This window comes from Ambystoma mexicanum, chromosome 9, assembly GCF_040938575.1.
Source record: "Ambystoma mexicanum isolate Mex_15411 chromosome 9, UKY_AmexF1_1, whole genome shotgun sequence".
NCBI classification, from domain to species: domain Eukaryota; kingdom Metazoa; phylum Chordata; class Amphibia; order Caudata; family Ambystomatidae; genus Ambystoma; species Ambystoma mexicanum.
The window spans coordinates 326328092-326346838 of record NC_090931.1 but is presented as its reverse complement, the minus strand read 5'-3'; the positions used below and the strand labels follow the sequence as shown (position 1 = coordinate 326346838).

Genomic DNA, 18747 nt, shown 5'->3' with positions numbered 1-18747 from the left:
AGGGTCGGGGAGGGACACTACATCCATGCCCCCAAACACTCAACTTAGCAGCCTGGCTCCTGAAAGTCCTAGAGTTCGGCCTCCCTCAGATGCATGGATATTCTCAGAGAGGCACACAACCCTACCAGCAGACACTGCTACTCCAGTACTTGGAAGTGCTTTACCAGGTGTAATACCAAGGGCATCAATCCTATTGATTGCTCTCCTAAAGATATTGCCCTGTACCTAACTCGCCTGTTAGATTCAGGACTGGTTTTCAATTCTCTAAAGGTTCACTTGCTTTTTCGGCATATGCCATGTCCCAAAGCAAGGCTTCGTGGTGGACGAGTCCTGTGATTAAAGCTTTTATGGAGAGGGTAAAGAGACTTCACCCCCCCCCCCCACTCCAACCCAGCCCCCTGATGGGATCTGAATGTTCTTACCATACTAATGGAACCTCCCTTTGAACCATTGCACAAGGCTAGCTGTAGGGCACTCGCCTACAAGACTGCCTTCCTAGTGGCAATCACCTCTATAAGGAGAGTTAAACTGTAGGCCCTTTCAGTTCAGAACCCCGTCATCACGATTCACAAACACAAGGTGGTTTTATGCACACACCCATGCTTTGCGCCCACATTTATCTCCAAGTTCCATGTAAACCAATCCATAGAACTACCCACCTTTTTCCAGAGCCCCACTAACGTGGCAGAAGGAAACCGCCACACACTAGATGTGAGGAGAGCTGTAATTTACTATCTTGAAAAGACAAAGCCACTAAGAAAAGCGAGCCAGTTCTTCGTTAAAGTGGCAGCTGGTAGAGAAGGGGACCCTGTCTCTAAGTCGGCCATTTCCAAGTAGATCGTAAACTGCATCGCACTGTGCTACACTCTTGCCAATAGAGATCTGCCTTTCACGCCTAGAGTTCACTCGACTCGTGGGCTCAGGGGCTACCCTACCATTCATTGCAAATGTTCCTCTAGATTACATTTGCATAGCAGCAACCTACAGTTCTGTACACACTTATACACAACACTATTGCCTAGATACACTATTTTCTACTGTTACTTCAGACATCCCACCACCATCTCTGGGTACTGCTTGCTAGTGTATGCACATCATGTGATTCTAAGCAGCTCCATAAGCATCCGAAGACATACATTACTCACTGTAATTCTATGTCTGATAATTGTATCTGCTTAGATTCACATGCGCCCACCATTCCTCCCCTCTTGGAGTAGAAGGAACACAGACTTCTTATACCTTCTCTTTGCTGTACTCGCTCACACAAAATATAAGGTTCCCTAACAGCAGAGAAAAGCAACCGCTGGGAACTCGACACGTGAGGGATTTTGGGTACACTATATGTCACGTTAGGGATAGTGTTAGTCACAGCATGTGAATCCCTTCGATTCACATGCTGTGCATATAGTCCAACATCTAGTGTTAATCGCAGAATATTGCGTCTTTTTTTTCGTGGTCTCCTAGTCCTTGGTCGTGGTGACGAAAGGTTGGTCCCTCGATGGTCATCTGCCACAGTAGTCCAGAAAGAGACTCGCCAGCAGGTAATTCTTTCTAGCCTTGTGTCGGTTTCTGATTTTGGCACCCTTTTCTGAGCACCAGGATTTGAACGATCACCGCTGGTTGGAATCTTCTTCTTTTCACTGTCCTGCACTCTGCTGAGGGGACTCTGAGGGGACTCTGAGGGGGGGATTTATGCTTCTGGATGGCCACACATATGCCACCGAAGTTCCAGTGAGGTTCATCCATGGCAAAGCAATGCACTTCAAGTTGCTCAAGCTACCCCGGTTATTGGGATTCTGCAGCCCAGAAGGTCGCAGGACGTCTGGGGATGGCTCAAATTGATGAGTGTCTTGATTCCGGTTATGCCTACCAGCCCAAAGGAGAGCTTCCCTTTCGATTCAAAAACTGGGTCAGGACAGCAGCGATACTTCAGCGGGGCTTCTGCAGTTGCTGCCAGTGTCTCTGGTCGTAGTCGTCTTCAGAGCTTCAATTCCAGTGGTCGGCTTAGCCTTCTTGGTCCCAAAATCCTTGCCTTTTATGCAGGAACCCAGTCCTATGGACCTGTCAATCACCTGGGGGTGGCTATCTTTGCAGGACAGCCAGCCTCCCTGTTCAAACTGGTTCCATCCAGGCATAGTCTCGGCCAAAGGCATGCAAAGTTTCTGGCTCCTCCCTCACCTCCTGCCTCAGCAGACACACTGGAGCCTTGTTGGGCTTATCAAAGGACTCCTGCCAAAGGCAAAACTTGGAGGCCCCACCTGGATTGGTAGAAGGGCCAAGAAGGAACCTACAAACGAAAAATGGCAATAAAAGAAGACTGGGGCCTTTTTGGGAAAATGGTCCCGAAGGGTGCTTTACTGCAGCTGTCAAAACAGCCTGCAAGTAACTTGCACTCAAATGGTAGAAACATGTATCCACTACCACCAGCCATTTATGTCTGTCTGTTAGTGTAACTATAAAAGTTACAGGAGCATTGGGAAATGAGTTGGTGTAGCTCCTCAGCACTCCAACTAAGGTGGTGGTTGCTTAACCCACAACAAGAAAGGCAAGTAAGATGAAAGTATCATGCTATCCTTATGAACAGTAGTTCTTTAGGAAAAGTCACAAGAAAATAAATGGGGAGGCCCAAGCGACTCCCCAGCAACACTGCACATTGGCTGCTGTGTGCTGCAACCATCAATTGCAGATGCCCGTAGTGAAATACATGGAGCAAGGCATGACTCCATTGAAGTAAAAAGAATTACAGTAGCAGCAAAATGTGGTTCCAAAGTCAGAGCAAATAGAATGAGGGAGTGGTAAAGTCTCACTCACTCAGGAGAATAAATAGAATAATTGCAGAAGTGCAGTAAAAGTGCTGGCAGTCTTTCAGGTTGGGGGGAATTGGCGCAATAACTGAAAAGTATCCCTATCAACTTTTACTGCCCATTTACTGTTTTTACCAACATTATGCTCTGCTATATGTTCGATGTAACGGACTACGTATTGTCTCGTATCATACATTTTTTGTGTGACACTTTATAATAGGTTGTATGTTTTGACAGTATACCAGTGTGGGGTGTTCTTTTGTGGTGTCGATTGAGACTAATTATACCCCCCTGCTAGCCTTCCTCCCGATGAAGTTAAGCCTGACTGCTCAGCTACAGCTACCACTGAAGAGTCTGGTCTTTCCCTTTGGGTGACACACTGCTCCACCATTAGGCTAGATGGTTACACTGCCCTCACCAGAAGGTTGCACAATAATCTCCATAACAGCTCATCATGGTTACTTTAATCTCTTATGGCACATGAGTGGTTATCCCACCTGCAGTACTTTTGCATTATCATTGTTCTGAAAATTCTGAATCTGCACGATTTATCCAGAATTAAAAGGTTGACCTGCATTATCAGTGCCAGAATTTTCCGACTCTGGTTAATGAAGCAGACAATACTAGTAGATCAATAACAAGCATTCACAGCCCCAATGGGTCTAGCTTTTATGTAATGGCAATGTTACTGCTGAGCATGAAGTGTGTGTGTCTCTGCAGACAAAAAGGAGAAGCAGATGAGCTAATTAAACAGATTGATGAACCTTGAAAGACTGGATAGTGAATGATGAATACACATTTCCAAGGAACGGACTCTTGTACTGTTTAAACTCCAGAGACTTTCTGCTTGAGCTCCACAGTATATTGTTTTGCGTCCCACAGACTTTCGGTTTGGGGCACAAAGAACAAGCGCAAACCATCTTGTACACTGTGGGGGAAGACACACTGTAAGCATCTCCAACCATCTTGACATCTATAACCACTTGAGAATGTCCTGTCGCCTCGTGTCATATTTAGTGTTTGTTAGACTGGGCATCTGCCTCATTCCGGTGGCATTGCTGCTCAAGCTTCAAACAAGGGCCATGTTTTACAGGTGTAATATCTAGGCACCTTTCTTAAATAAAATCTACCTTGCTCCTTAACCCCCAAATTCTGCTATTGAAGTGAAGACATTCTTAAACATTTGCATTTGCAAACTGGTAGAAAACCCCATTTTGTTTTTTTCCAGGTTGGTGGAGCTTTTGAAAACTGCAGCCGAGTCTGTGAAGAAGGACAGGAATTTGCCTGCTGTGGGTCTTGATCTGCTGCGTGTTTCTTTGAAAGAGGACGCTTTCAATCTGTTCTGGAGGGAAGCTGTGGAGAACGGTCTACTAAAGGTCCAATCTGGTCCTTGTAGGTTGGTTGAAATACTCTTTCCCATAAGTAAATAAAAGGGTCACAGCTATTGTCTTGGTTCAGTTTACACTGTTAAGTATACACCAAATGAACAGGTTTGGTTGGCCATCTTGAATTAATTTGAACATTATCTTTGTTTTTCAAACATGTATTGATCTATGAAACCTATTTTCCTGCTCATGTATGAATTCCCATTTCTGCTTGTGCCATTTCCAGATAGCTCGGTAGGGTATGCACACCTATTCCGGGTTAGTTGGCAGGTAAATATTGGTTGTTGGCCTTTTTTTAAATGTTATTGATGGCTTGAAGTAGAAAGTATGCTGCATGTATAATCTGGTGCTCAGAAAAGCCTTCTTTAAAGTACTTGATCAGTGGTTTCTCTGTGAGCCATTTGGTGAACGTTGGCACAGAACAATTCAATGTTATGGCATAACACACAAGTTCCTTTTAGAAGCTGGTATGCCACCCTATAAATAGATTTATGGCAGATCCTTTATTTTTATCCGACCTGTACAAGTAAAAGGCAATTGATGTTTAGGTGATAGTGTGGCCAATTTGTGAAGGTCAACCAATGTGCTTGTATGTTAGGAAGATTTTCCTACGTTCCATGTTTGCCAAACCAAGAGTGACCCAAACCATTGTTGCAAGGCTTCTCCTGTGATGCCTGAGACTCCCTACGACAAAAGTACCGATCAGCCAAGGTTAGACTCAGGAGGAGAGTAGTGTGATAAAATCCTATACAATAGATCTATACAAATATATTCTTTATATAGGCTTTATGCAGACATGAATATGCATTGTGCAACATGTATTTAACATTTTAGGGTTGGATTAGTGGGATACTGATTTCCAGTCAATCCTGTCCAAGGTAGTAATCTGGGGGTTTAGAACTGTAGGAAATCTGTGTTCAGTAACGGTGCAAACCTAACAGGAAAACTTTTTGGTTACTGTGAAATGTAATGTGAATGTAATAAGCCGGCAGAACTCCGCATTGGGGAAAGAGCCTATGCTGAATGCAGACCAATGGCCCAAAGACAGATGTAAAGACTTGCGTTTGTCTCAGGCCCCCCCACCCTTGGAAGGAAGGACCCCAGCCTAGCTGCCCAATTGAAGGAATTCAGTGCACTTATTTCTTAAACCATAAATGACGTACTGCTTAGTATTGTCGAGTGTGCTACTGAGGTTCTGATGCAGCAGTCTGCCTGTGTCCAACTAAGATTCGATTTGATCAATTCATCTCATGCAGTGTTCCATATTCACAGAAGGGCATAGTTTGTGCATTCACTATAGCACAACTTATGTACTGTTGATTTTATTCGGTGGAATAGTTTTATCCTATGTAATAACCAAAGTTCAAATGCATATTAATAGGTTTGAGTGCCACATTGGTTCAGAATTTAACTCTTAAGCACTTGTTGCAGCAATAATCACTGAGTTCAAGTCTCTAATGCACCCAACTCCCTATATAAGTAGTGGTGTGACAATTAATGAATATTTCAAATACAAACTACCCACAATAAAATGTATGCATGATATCAATATTTAATTTATACTGGAATCTGTTGAGTCTAAAGTACAATGAGCTGACCCGTCTTTCAAAAAATGCTTCTCTTCATCAGGACTCAGAAAAATGACGTTCAACATGAACAAACATATTTCATATAAGTGTTTGTTTTTTGTTCAATCTGTACACATTCATCATGCTTTTCTACACTGGCAGTATGTTACATGCTGCCCTTAGCAAAATCGCACACGACATTGTTTTGGAAAAAACATTTGATGCTTGTTAATCTGCTTAGAATCACATGCTGTGCATATGGTCCGACATCCAGTGGTAACCGCGGAGTATTGCATCTTGTCTTTCGGGGGACCGAAAGGGGACGTCGGCATAGGCATGTCTGAAACACTATCCCTATCGTGACGTGTGTATTACCCAAAATCCCTCACGCGCCGAGGTCCCTCAGATTGTTTTTTTCCGCCCAGATAACTGGTCGCCCTGTAGCGGAGCTCTTCATGAGACATTGTTTATCTTACCGAATTGTCGGTTTAATCCCCGTTAAGTCACTTCGTCTATCAAGAACATCTTCGACGAAGACTACGGGGGAACCGTCTACGGCTGTGGATTCCGGCACCTAAGATCCGGCGTTCGGACCTCTACGTGGTCGGGCCTTCTGGCCGGCCTACACAGTAGGGAGAGTGGGCTCGGGGTTTGCCATACTGCTATGATGTCTTTCCTCTTTTCCACTTCTTTCCTTTTTGGTCTGGTCACCCTTCCCTTCTGCTATGAAAAGGACTCCATTTAGATTCTGCCCTCTGTGAAGGGTCAGATATCCATGGAAAGACGAGCACACTTAGTGTACGTTTGTCTCCCCCTAGAGCACTAAAGCGGTGTTCAGCGTATAAACTCCTAAATCTAATCCCTTAAGGAGCGCTGGTTGAAGCGGTGGGCCGCATACGGTATGTCACGCGTGGAGCCTCCCTCCCCGGCCGCGACACCAGCCGAGAGTGACAGGTGTACATCGGATGACCAGACGTCCAACGCGGACGTTGTAGACCTTGAGGCGGATGATTCTAGAGCCGCCACGCCCGTCCCCGACCCTTCCAGGCTCGACTCGGGTCTTGCTACAGGGATTACACCCGGTGACAGGGGCGTACAATTGCACTACACAAAACACACAACCCAAGCGCCCTCCTCGACGACATCGAAGAAGGCGCAAGCACCATCGGATCGATCTGATCCGAAGCCTTCCCCGCATCCGCAGCAGCCCATGACGACCGGGCTTAATAAACTTAACAAATGCGCTACTCCCCAAACTACACACGCCGAAATTTCTGAACAAGAAACTTCGATGACTTTCAAGGTTTCCAAGGCCCGTTCAGGCCCGAAAACTACGAGTAGGCCTCTAACTAGGCCTCTACCCGGGAAGCCATCATCGGCGGCGTTGTCCCCCGAAGATTCGGTAACTATCAGTAAGAGCATCAACAGGATTGCTACGGTGGTGGGTATAGTACCGGTTTCGCCCACCGTTATGGGCCAATCCGCCGAAATGTTTTCCACGGTTTTGGAAGACGATCCTGAGGACTCTTACGAAGAGAGCCAGGTACCCCTCTCAAGCACCCTGAGGAGATCCTCTGAACGCCTTAGGGCGGAGGACCCGGTTCCTGCTCAGCTGGGTCCATTTGGGTTATCCAAGTGGACTACAGAGCAATTTGAGGGGTATATGGATCGGCTGCAACAGGTTTTCGGTGCTTCTGATCAACCTCCGCCGAAAAAAAGCTTGGATAGACCCTAACCCTTATACACAAGTTGCCCAACACCTAGATGTTCAACACTATGTTGATTATCAAGAAGATGTCCCGAAGGACACGTATAGAGACATCTATACAGAAGAAGAGGAGACTTCTTTTCTGGAAAATTATGGGGAAGATCAAGGCGCAACGGACAACTGGGAGGACACCCAGCAGGACGATCACAATTCTGATATCGTTTGCCTCGACTCTCCCCCACCCACACAGGTTAGGCAGGCTCCCCCGGTGGATGATCAAATGGCTTTCAACAACACGTTGAAAAAAGCAGCAGAATTCTTTTAAAATTGCCACGATTGAGGCATTGCCTGAACAGGATTTCGTGGAAAACATTATTAATGACAAGCCAGTCTATCCCTCTCGTAAACTCTGTAAAAAGACGGCTGGCCCCTTTTTTACTCACACCCGCTCAGACGAGGGCTGTGAACCCAAGGGTCGAAAAACTCTTCCGGCCCTCCCCCACCGACCCGCTTCACATCACAGGGCACGCAATCCCAGACTCTCTGGTGATGACCAACACTCGCAAGAGAGCAGGGCTTCCCCTTGCCACGGGAGAGTCACCGCCGGACAAGGAGTCCAAAAGGTTGTATGCCTTAGGTAAACGGGTCACGTCTGCGGCTGCTTATACCGTCCGGATTGCCAATAACACAACGTTACTGGCAAGCTACATCGACGCCCAATTGAACCTACTCCAGGAAGGCCTTCAGGAGGTTCCGGAACCAACCAGAGCTAAGCTTCTCGCCATTATCTCGGAGGGTAAACTTGCCAATCAAAATGTTGTAAAGAATACCCTGGACTCCGCAGAGATAGCAGGCAGGTCTCTCGCACAGGGTACTCTCCTAAAGAGACGCGCGTGGCTGTGCACGTCGGGTTTCAGGCCTGAGACCAGGCATCCATCATCAATAATCCCATAGAAGAGGCCAACCTCTTCGGGAAGGCGGTAGACGATGCGTTGGAGACAGGCAAGAAGGAGCATGAGACTATTAAGTCGCTGCACCAAATTTCACAAAAACCCTCATCACAGAGGGGCAGCAATTCTCGGCGGTCCTTTCGAGGACAAGCCCGCGCCGCTCAAAATAATTTCGGCACGGGCAACTTCAGTGCAAGTCAACCGGCTGCAAGCCCCACTTACTACCCCCCAGAGGGGTCAGAAGCGCGGAAAGAATAAAGGAGAGGCTCCAATTCGAGAGGTGCGTCAACCTCGGGTCAGGAATGACAACCAAGTTCAGGTCCCCTCCCATGTCTCCCCGGTCGGCAGGCGATTAACAACTTTCCTCAAGGCATGGGAGGGGATACCTTCAGACCAGTGGGTATTAAAGACGGTCGTCCACGTTTATTGCGTGGAATTCGCTCGACCCCCACAGTTCAGACCACCGAAACATTGACGCCTTTCACCGGAACATCTGCAGATCCTGGTCCAAGAGATGGAGGCACTGCTGGGAAAGGACGCCATAGAAGCGTCCCGATTCTTCAGGTAAACAAGGGTATTTATTCAATTTACTTCCTTGTACCCAAAAAGGATCTTACCATGCGTCCTGTTCTAGACCTGCGCCCAGCGAACAAGTTCATAAAGCCCCAGAAGTTTCGCATGTTAACACTTCAAGAGGTGATCCCATTGCTAAAACAAGGGGACTTCATGACAACATTGGATATGAAAGATGCATACTTTTATATTTCAATGCTGCCAGCGCAAAGAAAATTCCTAAGGTTCGTGATTCAGGACAAACTCTACAGGTACTCCCCTTCGGCATAGCCTCGGCGCCACGGGTGTTTACCAAGGTCCTGGCAGTGGCAGCAGCACACCTGCGCAGACTTTCAGTTCCAGTTTACCCTTACCTAGACGATTGGCTCATCACGGGGGACTCGTTCGACGTTTGTTTTTGGAACACCCAAAAGACAGTAGACCTACTGTTCAGCCTGGGATTTTCTATCAACGAAAAGAAATCCAGCTTAGTCCCCAGCCAAGTGAAATAGTTCCTCGGGGCTCTAATTCGCACGGAAGACGGTCTAGTCTTCCCTTCCAGCGAGAGGGTTCAGAACATGCGCTCTCAAGTTCCTCAGTATGTAGCCAGTCGGAAGGTGACGGTACGCAAAGCTATGCGTTTGCTAGGGATCATGGCGTCATGCATATACTTGGTCCCCCACGCGCGGCTGCGCATGCGTCCCATGCAGGAGTGGCTTAACAGCCAGTGGTGTCAGGCCAGCGGACAATGGGAAGATCTGTTGGTTGTCTCGCCAGCCCTCGTTCTCTCTCTGCAGTGGTGGTCGAGGGAGAACCTCTTGAAGGGGAAAACCCTTCACCACCCCTGCAATGGAAGACACTCTCACGACAGACACATCTCTCACAGGGTGGGGGGCTCACCTGCTTCAACAGACAGCGCACGGAGTGTGGTCCCCTCAGGTAGCGTCCAACCATATAAACCTTCTGGAGCTACTAGCAGTGTTCAAAGCATTGAAGGCCTTTCAGGAGCAACTGCAAGGGAAGACAGTGCTGGTCCTAACCGACAGCACAACAGAAATGTATTATCTGAACAAGCAGGGGGGCACTCACTCTCCAGGGCTATCCAAGCTGTCCCAAAACATCTGGATATGGGCTCTCAAACACAAGATGTTACTGATATCCCAACATGTTCCAGGGGAACTCAATCTTCTGGCAGACGTACTCAGCAGAGATTTTCCTCTGCCAGAAGAATAAGAATGGCGTCTGCACGAAGACATTGTATCCAACGTCTTCGCAGAATGGGGGTTTCCAGAGATCGACTTGTTCGCTACTCAGGAGAACGCCCAATGCCCAGATTACGCCTCCTGGTACCCCCAGAACCGATCCAAGGGGAACGGTCTCTGGATAACTTGGTTGGGGAAATTTGTTTACCCCCCCCCCCCTGACTCCCCTTCTGAACAAGATAGTGCACAAGATGCACCAGGAACCAGTCACCATGATTCTGGTGGCTCCCATGTGGGCCTGCCAACCCTGGTTCGCGCACCTGATGGAAATGTCCCTCTCCCCACCAGTCAAGCTGCCCTGCCTGTACAACATGTTGTCTCAGGACAGGGGGGAAGACTGCACCCATGCCCACAAACTCTGAACTTAGCAGCCTGGCTCCTGAAGTCATAGAGTTTGGACATCTGCAACTCCATCAAAGATGCATGGACATACTGAGGGAGGCAAGAAAGCCTAACACACGTTATTGCTATGCCAGCAAATGGAAACGTTTTGTCATTTGGTGCAGTTCTGAAGGCGTCAATCCCACCGATTGTTCGCCTTCACACATTGTGTTATATCTAACCCATCTGTTGGACTCTGGGTTAGTCTTCAATTCCTTAAAGGTTCACCTAGCGGCGTTGTCGGCCTACACCACGTCACAGCAGAAGGTGTTGTGGTGGAAAATACCTGTGATTAAAGCCTTTATGGAAGGGGTTAAAAGAATTTATCCCCCATCACGCACCCAGCCCCTAGGTGGGATCTAAATGTGGTTTTAACTAGGCTCATGGGACCCCCTTTTGAGCCTATGCATAAAGCTAGTCTGAAAGACCTGACTTACAAGACAGCCTTTCTAGTAGCGATCACTTCTATCAGAAGAGTTGGCGAACTACAGGCCCTCTCGGTCTTGGACCCCTTTGTTACAGTCCACAAAGATAAAGTAGTTCTGCGCACTCATCCCAGATTTGCGCCGAAATTTATTTCGAAGTTCCATGTGAACCAGTCAATCGAACTACCCACGTTCTTCCAGAGACCTACTAACATGGCCGAAAGAAGCCTTCACACACTAGATGTGCGCAGGGCAGTCATGTTCTACATGGATAGAACTAAACCACTGAGGAAAACTAAAAAATGATTTGTTTCAGTGGCAGCTGGTAGAGAAGGGGACCCTGTCTCTAAATCGGCAATATCAAGGTGGATTGTCAAATGCATCACACTATGTTACACTCTGGCAAAGAGAGAACTGCCCTTCAAGCCTAGAGCACATTCTACTCGAGGCACTGGGGCATCCATAGCATTCATTGCAAATGTTCCCATAGAGTCCATTTGCAAAGCGGCAACCTGGAGTTCTGTACACACCTTTACAAAACACTATTGCCTAGACACTCATTCTAGGTCTGATTCTCCGGTGGGACAAGCAGTACTAAGACATCTTTTTTCTACTGTTCCTTCTCACAACCCACCTCCAACTCCGGGTACTGCTCGCTAGTCTATGCACAGCATGTGATTCTAAGCAGATTAACAAGCATCAGAAGACATGCATTACTTACCGTTAAAGCATTTCTGATGATTGTAGCTGCTTAGATTTACATGCGTCCTCCCTGCCTGCCCGCTCGGGGTGGAAGGAACATACACTTCTTACTACTTTCTCTCTTCATGTACTCGCTCACTATAGCCTTGGGCTCCCTCATGGCAGAAAAAATACAATCGGAGGGACCTCGGCGTGTGAGGGATTTTGGGTATTACACACGTCAGGATAGGGATAGTATTTCAGACACGCCTATGCCGACGTCCCCTTTCGGTCCCCCAGAAGACAAGATGCAATACTCCGCGGTTACCACTGGATGTTGGACCATATGCACAGCATGTGAATCTAAGCAGATACAATCATCAGAAATGCTTTTACGGTAAGTAATGCATGTCTTGCGCTGCCACCAGCCATTCAAGTAAACTTGCAATTTGTGACAAAATGTTACCAGGTATGTAAGAAAGGGTATACATTGTAACCCCCAGCACTCCACATAAGGTGGGATGTGCTAGCTCACCTATACAAAATGTAAAGGGGATGAAAACACTCTTTACTACTTGGAAACAGTAGTTCACCCAAGTATATCATAGAGAAATTAACAGGGAGCCCAAAGGGGCAACCCAGCATAAGCCCAAAAGTTGCAGGAAACTACAATCGTACACTATGGAGAGACATAAAAAGGTCGCCCATAAAAAGAGTAAAAGAGTAGGGGTGAGGGGGAAAAAGATTCCCCTTCACCTAGAGACGAGGTCAAAAAGTTACCAAGTCCACGCAAAATGTTCTGGGGTTAAGCCAGATCAGGGTGATTTATCACTGAAATGAAAATCTTGGCTAACAGTCTTGATGTGGGTTTTGTCTTCGGCGGGAAGGCTTTGTGTAGCCTGCAGAGGCTTCAGTGTGTCTGCAAGGACAAGAAGCATGGGAGGATCCCGAAACTCAGCTATCCTTTGTCTGCTGATGTGCTTGAGTGGAACCTGCCCCTTTCTCTAAACTGCAGGGAGAGTTTGCAGAGGATGAATGGGAAATCTGAATAAAAGGGGAAGTTCCTGAGGCAGAAGGCAAGTCGACAACTGAAACAGAAGATCCGAAGCAGAAGACGGCAGACTGTGTGTGAAACCTAGGGGTGCTTTGTTGAGTAGGACCCAGGAATCCTGTATCCAGGTGGCCAGACATGGCCATCGCTGTTGGATCCAGTTCCTGGGGTTGGACCAGTGCGGGAGGATCATTTGGGTAGGGGAGCACAGGGTTGTGCTCAGGTGAGATAAGGTATGACATAGGGGAAGGAGACGAGGAGGGCCAAGTCCCTGAGGCTTTTATAGGCAACTCTAGATCAACCTCTCTTCCACCCAATTAATCTTACTTTGCCAAATCCAACCACCCCTCCGTATCTGGTAAACTTATTAGGTAGCCAAACCCTGTAGCCGTGGAAAACATCTACCAGAATTCCTGTCATGTTACCTACCCGAGCACTCCCTGTCATTCTCACCATCCCCCTGATTACTATTTCCCAAACTGTCTGCTTCAACCAAACATTAGCGTTCCCACAGTCCCCCTTGTTCATTTCACGATAATAATCCTGGTCATTCCTGCTTGTTCCACAGACCCTAACCCGTAAGATATCTGGAAAATCTACCACCCCCCTCTTTTGATACAAGCACTTTCTCCCACCGTGACAGAGTGGACTAAAACCAAAGCTGTTTACCCGACATGTCCCGACACAAGGGTCAGGCAACGGCGGGCAGTTGACAGAAACCATGCACACCTGATGGCCCTTTACCTTCCCCACAGGGATAAAAGGCGGAGCACAAAAGCACACTTTGAGCAAGGCTGAACGCTCAAGGAGACAGCTGCACCAAACCGGCAGTTCAAACGGAGTAGAAAGTCAGTGAGACCTGGAAGGACGACGAAGGGGGATTTGCCCCTGCCCTTTTCAACTCAGACCTACGAAGCCTCAAAGGGAAAGCATAAGACCGGTAGCTGCAGCGGGCGTGCAGAGCAGCAGATGTCAATGGTACACGGGGGGGCCTCCGGCTTTGATAACGCAGGCTGAGAGGCAAGCTGGCTAGCATGGTACTATCCTGGACTCCAGAGAAAGGAGAAGCCAACGTGTTCAGCACAGCCGGTGAGTCGGAGGAAGCTGATAAACTGTGTTGAGCCCATGGTTACAAGTTTGAACGCAATGAATTCGAAAGAGAAAACTTGTGTCTGTGTTTGAACTTTAAAGAAAGACCAGTTGAGGTCCAGGTGCAGAGGGGTCAGGTGCCATTTGGGCACTCATTCGAAAGACTCTGACCGGGCCCTGTTTAAGAAACTACAAGAACCAGAAGGCCCTAGGAAAGGGTGGCTTGAGGCATCAGTGATCCAATAAAGGTTACGTACAATAATGTATACAATCGAAAGTCTCTGACCTGTGGCCTGAGGAAAGCTAGGGAAAGGGTAACCCGCTTTCCAATAAGATTGTGAACTGTGGAATAAGGCAAGTGTGCACCCTACAAAGGGATGCCGAAAGAAAGCTGGGAGAAGGAAAATGACAAAAGTGACTAGGGGTTGTTAGAGGACCGTGCGCTATGAATAACCACTAAGATGAGAGCTGGATCTGAAGCGTCCACACACTTCCACTGGGCCCCCTAGGAGGTACCAGGACAGTAAAGAGAAGTATCCGTATTGAAGGTGCATCTGACGCGCTGGTCCTAAGTAATTGCTGCTGTTGAGAAAATTGTTGTAGATGTGGACAAAAGAAAAGTTACTGAAGCATCAGATCTTGCGAGTTAAGTCAAAGTCTTGATAACAAAATCAAAGTAGTGGAGTCTTGGAATTTGAACAGGGTCTTTATCATTAATGTAGAGGTTGAAAGAATCTTGGGAATCAGCCGACACGTGTTTCGACCCTCAACGGTCGTTATCAAGGCATGTAGTCAGATTCTGCTATTGCAGGATCAAAAAAGGGATGAAATGATGAAAAGGTAGGGGCGTCGCCCTATACGTTAGGTCACGTCGTCCAGCAACAGGGATTAGACCCTTTATATATGACGCAGTTTTTGGACATATTAGGTGAATAGCAACTTTGGCTACATCTCCCTCTCTCTCTCTGCCCGCCCCTCTCTCTCTCTCTGCCCGCCCTCTTTCTCTGCCCGCCCCTCTCTCTCTCTGCATCTTAAATTCCTCTCAACTATCCTTATTCCAGCAAAAACTAATGTCATCCTCTCTTTTGTGTTCATTTATCCAGAGTTGTGCCAAAGGGTAGTGTGGATTGTAGGTTCTTAAGCGTAGAAATGTTTGTGTATGTGCCACCTGAGCTCGTGCTTGGTGCTTCCAATATAAAACTTCATACATAATATCAAATAATTTACATAATTAGTTTTGCAATTAATGAACCCCTGGATGGTCAGTGTTTTGTTAGTATATATCTGAATACTGGTTACTTTGTTGAAAGCAAATTTGCACATGTTGCATCTGAAAAAACGGTGGTCTGTTTCAGCCAGGAGCAAGCCCTCATAGGAGTTTGTTTCCAGATAGCTGGGGCTAATTTTGTTGCCAATGGTTTGAGCTCTCGTGATTTCCAAATCTGCTTGTCTGTAATTTGCACAACCATTACACACCACAGGGTGAAAACCACATGGAGGCTTCTTTTCAGGCTGGCATTGTTCCAGATCACTCGGGCACTGCGCAACTGTGGGGATCCTTAATGGTAGCCACTTGCCTCACCACCCAGGTGAATCGGATATTTAAGGTTGACAGAATAACAATGACTAAATGCTCACACTGTTAATTCATTATAACGTTTGTTTTTCTTAGTTTTTTGTTTTTATCCCATTTTCACATTATATACTTTTATGATTACATGTCGTACTAATAATGTAATTTTACATCAACAATGGTTTTTCCCAAAACAATGTGGTGTGTGATGAAGCTAAGGGCATCAGATAACATACTGCCAGTGTAGAAAAGAATGATGAATGTGTAAAGATTGCACACAATACAAACATCACTTGAAATATTTTTGTTTAAATATTTTGTTTGTTGAACAACATTATTTTTCTGAGCTCTGATAAAGAGAAGCATTTCTCACACGTTTTGGCTCATTGTACTTTAGGCTCACCAGATTCCAGGTTAATTAAATATTGATATCATGCATGCATTTCTTCGGGGTGTATTTTGTATTAGAAATATTCATTTTCACACCACTACCTATATAGGAGGTTGAGCGCATTAGAGACTCTAACTCAGCGATTAGTTCTTTTTAAGATGGAACGCTAGGGAAGCGTCCCATACCCCACTCAAGTTACATGCGACACAAGCTAAGATTATACATTTAACTTTCAAGCGTATAGATCAGGATAGGCTAGCCCAGCCCTACTGTTTTCTCACTTGTTGCACTAACCTATATTCGTATGCCAGATCATAGTATTGAATCCTGGCAAGGCAGGCACAGACATTCCTCTCTGGGGGTGACAAAACCTTGGTGATAGTATCACCTGTTCTGCTACAAGAGAACATACCTGCGTGAGAAAGCCCTAGTTATGAAACTATAGAATAGTAGGGTGTAGCGCTAGTGTGCTGCTCCTTTAAATAAGGGTAAAAACTGGGCACCCACCCACAATTAAGAGTATCAAGCATTGGTCAAGGGAGATGTATTAGGCTACTGAATTGGATGCTTTTCATATTAAGGATTTCTGTGGAACAGATTGCTGTAGAAAAGCAGTGTGCTCCTGGACACATCTTATTGCACTGTGTAATTCTGTGAAAAGGTTAGCCTCGTCACATCCTGGTGGCATTGTTTGCTCTTATTTTCAGTAGGCCAATTGAGTGAAGTGGGCCCTAGAAAGGAGAGAGCCGGACAAATGTGTCACCTCCTGGAGTGATTACTTCCTGGTCTGCTTAGACAAAATCAGTTGTCACTTTTTTGTACAATTTCAAATTTTCTTCACCTCATGAATATCAATCTGCAACTCTGTCAAACAATGGCCATCTTCACATGACCTTATTACAGAGTTTATTTTGATTGGTGTTAGGAAAGATTCCTCTTTACTGCACCTTTCCTTCCATTTCTATGGCCCCCCAAACCTTTTGCTTTAATGTTTCTGACCTGCACTGTTTTACAGTGCAGTGAAGCTTTAGGCCTTAGGCTTCACTGCACTGGCTTTTGTGCATCTCTTATGGGGAAACTGACGTTCTTCAGGCTGTCTGTACTGGGAAACGTTGTTTCCCTTAGTCTAGTTACTTTACTACTTTTAGTAATTTATCACTTGTGGTAACTTTTTTTTATCATTGTACAATGCATCTTACAATGCAGTACAATGGGGTACACTTTTTGTTTTGCCCTACACTAACACTCAGACGATTTTTGGTTACTCTAGGTGTGATAGACAAGCTGGTGGCAGCAGTGACTTTTAAAAACATTTTGATTCTTTTTCGTTTTAACCTTACCATGTTTACCGCGTTTGGCTAATAACTGTGGCTAGTGGTCTTAAATGGCCATGTCGAGATTTTTCGCTTATGCTGTGGCCATCTTGTCTTTAAGCCTTTTTCATGGCCTGAGGGGCCAGGTAAAATCCTTATATGGACATCCGGTGCCCAGGAAAGCAGAGGATTTTGGCGGGCTACTGGAGCACTATATGCGTTTGCTGCCAGGAAGTGGGCTGGGTCTGTCTGGTCCCGTTCTGCATACTGCTGCCAGAGTGTCTAGATGGAATGAATGAGTTGTGCCACCAATGGTCCTGATTGGACCACTCCTAGGGTGTTTGTGTGTCGGGCAGATCTGTCATTGGCTAGTGGGGGCTGCTGCTCTTACTTGGCTTTTTGGATAAGAGGACCCCTGCACCCACTCAGAGTTCCTGGAAGAAACTGAAGGCACCAAGACTCCTGTCCAGCTGCAAGACTTGCGAGGAGACCGTGGACCTGTCTGAAGAAGGCTTGGCAACCGACTTCCGCTTATTCCCTGGTAGAGCCCTGTCTTGTAGGTGATATCCAGCAGTCTTGTGAAGGAGCTGTGACCCTTGGGAGTGGAAGGAACATCCATTCTCGACATCGGCTCCGAAGTGCCCCAGGACCGCCCTTTGGCTGACCAGCTCGGAGTCTGGGCTACCGTGCTGCAGACGTCGCCGTTCTGAGTTGAGGCCTAGTACTTGGGGGATCCTCAGCTTGCCCAATAAGACTTACATCTGTGAAATGACGTGGGCCTTGAATCGTGGAGGCAGTCTGTCCGTGATAAGTTAGTCTCTTTGCGTCAGTGTCATATGAAATTGCTTACCTGCATCCATTCCTTTCCTGAGGGGACCTGCATAGATAGTTTTGCTGCATTCTTCTTCCACTTCAGCATCAGACACCGACCGGAGATCTGCTCAAACCTGCAACCCCTAGTGAGCGCTTGTCGTGGAAGGACCAGCACCGTTCGTCTTCAGGCCGTGAGCCTTCCAAACATCGATCTAGCTCCACGGCCAAGCGGTGCGCTTGGCCGGATAAGGCCAGAACAATGGTGGCCTTGGTTCTGTTTGTTGTCTAGGGGTTCGTCTACGGAAGTCCCTCCGTCGACGGTGGTGGTGTGATGCCTTCTATTCCTTCGTCAGCTGTGGTGACGACGGCTCCATCGTCGACCGGGCTGCATTCCTCGTCGACTACCTTGGCAGCAGGTGTGCTGTTGACCTCAGAGGTGCCGTGGTAGTCTGGGTTGGGCTTTGAGCCTTTGCTCCCATTGGAGATACTTCAGAAAGACCCCACGACGTACAACTTGATCTCAAGTGCAGAAGAGGAAAGTCATCTGTTTTTCGATCCATCTGCGTTGGATCTGCAGCCGGCAGGGCCGTCCGCGTCAGCAGACCTGGGGGCTGTCCCGCCTCAGTACCTATTGGTGAATTTGCACTCGTTGCTGTTCATGCACTCGTTGCTGTCCATGCAGGTGTTGAAAATGCTGTAGTTGCTGTTGGGGCAGTTGGATGCCAGGCTCATGGTCCCTCCGAGCCCTGTGGATCCCATGGAGCAGTCGGTGCAAGTTGTGCCGCGACCGAATGAGGGGGT

General features: G+C 47.0%; 1 protein-coding gene across 1 annotated transcript in view; it reads left to right on the top strand.

Moving 5' to 3' along the window:
- The window catches only part of MYBBP1A (MYB binding protein 1a), a 1153837-nt gene that overhangs the window by 303769 nt on the left and 831321 nt on the right, over nt 1-18747 (top strand). Inside the window, exon 7 of the mRNA XM_069614733.1 lies at nt 4033-4200. Coding sequence (XP_069470834.1) covers nt 4033-4200 — 168 coding nt within the window. The remainder of the gene's footprint in view (nt 1-4032; nt 4201-18747) is intronic.